The sequence below is a fragment of the Chanodichthys erythropterus genome, chromosome 19 (genome assembly GCF_024489055.1).
Source record: "Chanodichthys erythropterus isolate Z2021 chromosome 19, ASM2448905v1, whole genome shotgun sequence".
Taxonomy (NCBI): domain Eukaryota; kingdom Metazoa; phylum Chordata; class Actinopteri; order Cypriniformes; family Xenocyprididae; genus Chanodichthys; species Chanodichthys erythropterus.
The window spans coordinates 147,501-153,916 of NC_090239.1; the positions used below are offsets into that span (position 1 = coordinate 147,501).

General features: G+C 50.1%; 1 protein-coding gene across 1 annotated transcript in view; it reads left to right on the forward strand.

Annotated features, from left to right (window-relative positions):
• Positions 1–4,727, forward strand: part of acadsb (acyl-CoA dehydrogenase short/branched chain) — a 10,798-nt gene extending 6,071 nt beyond the window's left edge. Inside the window, exons 10-11 of the mRNA XM_067368611.1 lie at positions 3,147–3,246; positions 3,324–4,727. Coding sequence (XP_067224712.1) covers positions 3,147–3,246; positions 3,324–3,400 — 177 coding nt within the window. The 3' untranslated portion in view covers positions 3,401–4,727. The remainder of the gene's footprint in view (positions 1–3,146; positions 3,247–3,323) is intronic.
• Positions 4,728–6,416: the final 1,689 nt, after the last annotated feature.

A 6,416-nucleotide genomic window follows, 5' to 3' on the forward strand; every position in this document is an offset into this window, starting at 1 on the left:
TCCGAGAACTAATGCGCTGGTCTGAGGTCAGTGGGTCTGCGCTCGCGTCCGAGAACTAATGCGCTGGTCTGAGGTCAGTGGGTCTGCGCTCGCGTCCGAGAACTAATGCGCTGGTCTGAGGTCAGTGGGTCTGCGCTCGCGTCCGAGAACTAATGCGCTGGTCTGAGGTCAGTGCGTCTGCGCTCGCGTCCGAGAACTAATGCGCTGGTCTGAGGTCAGTGGGTCTGCGCTCGCGTCCGAGAACTAATGCGCTGGTCTGAGGTCAGTGGGTCTGCGCTCGCGTCCGAGAACTAATGCGCTGGTCTGAGGTCAGTGCGTCTGCGCTCGCGTCCGAGAACTAATGCGCTGGTCTGAGGTCAGTGGGTCTGCGCTCGCGTCCGAGAACTAATGCGCTGGTCTGAGGTCAGTGCGTCTGCGCTCGCGTCCGAGAACTAATGCGCTGGTCTGAGGTCAGTGGGTCTGCGCTCGCGTCCGAGAACTAATGCGCTGGTCTGAGGTCAGTGGGTCTGCGCTCGCGTCCGAGAACTAATGCGCTGGTCTGAGGTCAGTGGGTCTGCGCTCGCGTCCGAGAACTAATGCGCTGGTCTGAGGTCAGTGGGTCTGCGCTCGCGTCCGAGAACTAATGCGCTGGTCTGAGGTCAGTGGGTCTGCGCTCGCGTCCGAGAACTAATGCGCTGGTCTGAGGTCAGTGCGTCTGCGCTCGCGTCCGAGAACTAATGCGCTGGTCTGAGGTCAGTGGGTCTGCGCTCGCGTCCGAGAACTAATGCGCTGGTCTGAGGTCAGTGGGTCTGCGCTCGCGTCCGAGAACTAATGCGCTGGTCTGAGGTCAGTGCGTCTGCGCTCGCGTCCGAGAACTAATGCGCTGGTCTGAGGTCAGTGGGTCTGCGCTCGCGTCCGAGAACTAATGCGCTGGTCTGAGGTCAGTGGGTCTGCGCTTGCGTCCGAGAACTAATGCGCTGGTCTGAGGTCAGTGGGTCTGCGCTCGCGTCCGAGAACTAATGCGCTGGTCTGAGGTCAGTGCGTCTGCGCTCGCGTCCGAGAACTAATGCGCTGGTCTGAGGTCAGTGGGTCTGCGCTCGCGTCCGAGAACTAATGCGCTGGTCTGAGGTCAGTGGGTCTGCGCTCGCGTCCGAGAACTAATGCGCTGGTCTGAGGTCAGTGGGTCTGCGCTCGCGTCCGAGAACTAATGCGCTGGTCTGAGGTCAGTGGGTCTGCGCTCGCGTCCGAGAACTAATGCGCTGGTCTGAGGTCAGTGGGTCTGCGCTCGCGTCCGAGAACTAATGCGCTGGTCTGAGGTCAGTGCGTCTGCGCTCGCGTCCGAGAACTAATGCGCTGGTCTGAGGTCAGTGCGTCTGCGCTCGCGTCCGAGAACTAATGCGCTGGTCTGAGGTCTGTGGGTCTGCGCTCGCGTCCGAGAACTAATGCGCTGGTCTGAGGTCAGTGCGTCTGCGCTCGCGTCCGAGAACTAATGCGCTGGTCTGAGGTCAGTGCGTCTGCGCTCGCGTCCGAGAACTAATGCGCTGGTCTGAGGTCAGTGCGTCTGCGCTCGCGTCCGAGAACTAATGCGCTGGTCTGAGGTCAGTGGGTCTGCGCTCGCGTCCGAGAACTAATGCGCTGGTCTGAGGTCAGTGGGTCTGCGCTCGCGTCCGAGAACTAATGCGCTGGTCTGAGGTCAGTGGGTCTGCGCTCGCGTCCGAGAACTAATGCGCTGGTCTGAGGTCAGTGGGTCTGCGCTCGCGTCCGAGAACTAATGCGCTGGTCTGAGGTCAGTGGGTCTGCGCTCGCATCCGAGAACTAATGCGCTGGTCTGAGGTCAGTGCGTCTGCGCTCGCGTCCGAGAACTAATGCGCTGGTCTGAGGTCAGTGGGTCTGCGCTCGCGTCCGAGAACTAATGCGCTGGTCTGAGGTCAGTGGGTCTGCGCTCGCGTCCGAGAACTAATGCGCTGGTCTGAGGTCAGTGGGTCTGCGCTCGCGTCCGAGAACTAATGCGCTGGTCTGAGGTCAGTGCGTCTGCGCTCGCGTCCGAGAACTAATGCGCTGGTCTGAGGTCAGTGGGTCTGCGCTCGCGTCCGAGAACTAATGCGCTGGTCTGAGGTCAGTGCGTCTGCGCTCGCGTCCGAGAACTAATGCGCTGGTCTGAGGTCAGTGGGTCTGCGCTCGCGTCCGAGAACTAATGCGCTGGTCTGAGGTCAGTGGGTCTGCGCTCGCGTCCGAGAACTAATGCGCTGGTCTGAGGTCAGTGGGTCTGCGCTCGCGTCCGAGAACTAATGCGCTGGTCTGAGGTCAGTGCGTCTGCGCTCGCGTCTGAGAACTAATGCGCTGGTCTGAGGTCAGTGGGTCTGCGCTCGCGTCTGAGAACTAATGCGCTGGTCTGAGGTCAGTGCGTCTGCGCTCGCGTCCGAGAACTAATGCGCTGGTCTGAGGTCAGTGCGTCTGCGCTCGCGTCCGAGAACTAATGCGCTGGTCTGAGGTCAGTGGGTCTGCGCTCGCGTCCGAGAACTAATGCGCTGGTCTGAGGTCAGTGGGTCTGCGCTCGTGTCCGAGAACTAATGCGCTGGTCTGAGGTCAGTGGGTCTGCGCTCGCGTCCGAGAACTAATGCGCTGGTCTGAGGTCAGTGCGTCTGCGCTCGCGTCCGAGAACTAATGCGCTGGTCTGAGGTCAGTGGGTCTGCGCTCGCGTCCGAGAACTAATGCGCTGGTCTGAGGTCAGTGCGTCTGCGCTCGCGTCCGAGAACTAATGCGCTGGTCTGAGGTCAGTGGGTCTGCGCTCGCGTCCGAGAACTAATGCGCTGGTCTGAGGTCAGTGGGTCTGCGCTCGCGTCCGAGAACTAATGCGCTGGTCTGAGGTCAGTGGGTCTGCGCTCGCGTCCGAGAACTAATGCGCTGGTCTGAGGTCAGTGGGTCTGCGCTCGCGTCCGAGAACTAATGCTCTGGTCTGAGGTCAGTGGGTCTGCGCTCGCGTCCGAGAACTAATGCGCTGGTCTGAGGTCAGTGGGTCTGCGCTCGCGTCCGAGAACTAATGCGCTGGTCTGAGGTCAGTGGGTCTGCGCTCGCGTCCGAGAACTAATGCGCTGGTCTGAGGTCAGTGGGTCTGCGCTCGCGTCCGAGAACTGAGGCGCTGGTCTGAGATCTGTGTGTGTTTGCAGGTCGCGACTCTGACCACGTCGAAATGCATCGAGTGGATGGGAGGAGTGGGATTCACCAAAGACTATCCCATCGAGAAATACTACAGAGACTGTAAGATCGGTGAGTCGATCAGACGTGAAGAAACGCTGTTCTATCAGAATGAGTTTGTTTGATTCTTATGAACCGTTTCCCTGCAGGATCCATCTATGAGGGAACCACGAACATCCAGCTGAGCACGATGGCCAAGATGATCGACCAGGAATACGACGGATGAAACACCGTAGAGCGAGATATGAATAATATATAAGCTGTAGTTGTACTCTTTATGTACTAAAACATTCTGCTGGTGTTTTTGATGAATCCACACGTGATGTTCGCACGCAGATGTCGTGTAATCAGACTCCAGTTCATGTTGTGTGTGTCTGTACTGAACTGAATCCTCTCAACGTATCATTTCTTGTTTCTGTAGTTATTTATTTTACTCCGTATGAGTTTCTGAGATGGAAGTGAAAACTGTCTCATATTCCTGTTAAAGTTATTAATCAAGCTGGTGCCTTATTGATGATGGACGGCTGTTCATTTGAGATCGATCGAGTCTTTCGTGTTTGTGTTTGACACTGATCCTGAGATAAATAAACATCATGAACACACACCTGCGGTTTGTCTGGTGTGTTGTGCTGTTTCGAGCAGCAGGTGGCAGCAGGACCGGTGCTCTCATCTGGTCTCACGTGGTCTCATGTCTGTAGTCTGTTTCTGTGCATGCGGCGTCTGGCCGCTGGATGGCGCTGCTCGTTCACACCGCTTCCTGCCGTGCACGCGCTCAAACAACACATGAAGGAAAGGACCTGTTCATAAAAACATAATATTTTGGGCAGATAAAATATCACAAGTAACAGTAATGAGTCTGATATTTATAAAATAGGGATTCTAGGTGTAGTTGTCTCAGTATCAGTCAAGACAGATTGTTTTCCTTGTGTGTTGGTTTCAAACATCTACTTAAAAACCTCTTAAAATAGATTTTGTGAGTTTTAATCTCACAAATACTATTTTCTTTCTTCCAGAATTATGTTCCCTCTCTCTCTGTAAAGCTGCTTTGAAACAATCCTCACGTCTTTTCTTGAGTTTTGACTAGGTGAGATGCTTTATAAAAGATCAGTTGTGTAAATCTATTCCTCACAGATGTGATTTAAAAGAATTATTTTTAAATTCAATTTGATTGTGTTTCATTCACACCGTCATGTGACACTATTGATCGCTCCTTATCAGGGACTATTTTCACTCTATTGGGTTCTTGTTGAAATTGCATGTTTTTGAACAAATGCATGGAAACTTTTAAGGGAAAAAGTCAATAAAAGACAGGTTGCAGGTTATTTTAACAGAGGTGTGTGTATATCAGTCTATATTGATATTTGGAGATTAAAAATGTTTTTGAAGTTTTCTGTGACTTTAAAGCACAATGATTTCCTAAAGAACTGAAGAATATACATGCATATTATCTTTTGGCTATAAAACCTTTTTTGATCTAATTCTATCAAAACAAATGTATTAATAGTTTCCATTTTAAAATGGCTTACACACTATATATTTCAATGGGAAAATAAACATGTTACTAATTTAATATACTCATGGATGTGCGGCGCTTGCTTTCGCCACTTGGTGTCGCCAAAGTCATATTTCAGCTCATTCATCACAATCCCAGTTTCTATGAACTCAACAGAGTTATACTGCATTAATAATTTTCTAGCTCTTACTCTGAATGGTTATTAGATTATCCATTATTTAATTCCTCTTAAATGCGTCAGGAGACAGAACAATAGAGCGTCAGTCATGAATGTCTTAATAATTTGTGCTGTGATTTCCCGCTCTTCTGCTCATCTGATGTGAACAATAGTGTTTCCTCAGGGTCATGATGTCTCACATCTGTAACGGATATGTGTGTGAAGAGCAGGAACAGCAGCAGCCGAGGAGCATTGTGTCTTTCTGCTGACTCTCATCTCTGAGGTCACACACACACACACACAGAGACACACACACACACACACACACACTCACACACACACTCACTCACACACTCGCTTCAGATGGTAATACCAATAACAACAATATTTATGTAACATAATGTCGAATATGCAGAAAATTCCATAATATTTATTTACGGAACAAATAAAACGTATTTTAATTAGTGGCAGGCCTGATATATAGCTTCCATAACCATGATAATGATATTTTACTATATGAATCGTCCATAAAGCAGTGTTTCCGATGAGTGAGTCGTGACTCGAGCTCTCACTGACCGTCACGGTCACTCTCGTGTCATTCTGTCCACTTCCTGTCCGACTTTTACTGCTTCCTGTGTCTGAGCGTCAAACTCTCACCGAGACCCAAACCCGTCCTGACAGCTGACCAATACTTCAGATCATTCATATTCATTTGGGAATGATGGGTTCAATTTAATGGCATGATAAAAGGCTTTACATTGCCAAAGCAGTGATAACATTAAAATAAGACATTATTTACACACAAATAAAAAAAATTATAATGAGAACAAAAGGTCATAAAAGTACGCAGTGATAATCACGTGCAATTAATATTCATGAGTCGTTCTCTCGTAGATCGAGTCTGAATCGATTCATTCGAAGCTCATAGAAACTGAGACGAGTCACTGAGTCTCCATCAGCGGCTGAAGCATGAAGGCTGTGTTTGCACTGCGTTTATTTTGGAGTTAACTGTGTTCTTTGTCAATCCTCTGATTAGATTAGTGGGTGTGATGAAGTTGGGTTGGTTTACTCATCTGGATCAATAGTTCACCTTTGAAACTCTGCATACATGTGAAAGAATAGCTTATCATGTTAGAAAAACCTCCTGATTTGTTTAGGTAGTGCCCTAATTTGAGTCAGACTGACGGGCCTCGACCTTGAGATGCTTCCCTGGAGTCTGAAGTTCTGCTGGATCACAAGAGCACTGTGAGCAGCACACACACACACACACACACACACACACACACACACACACACACACACACACACACACACACACACACACACACACACACACACACACACACAGATTATCTGTGACCAAAACCAACCTGTCTTCAATGCTCTGAGATGTGGGACGCAATAATACTGATAAAACTTTGGAATCTATTTATAAAAATGGATAAAGTGACCAGCAGGGGGAGTGACTCTCTGTGTTCATTTATTCAGAAACTGCTTCAAACATCAAACATCTTTTACACCTGCCTTGTCATTTTACTTACATGTGTTTAGTCAATAAAGAACATGTTCTCA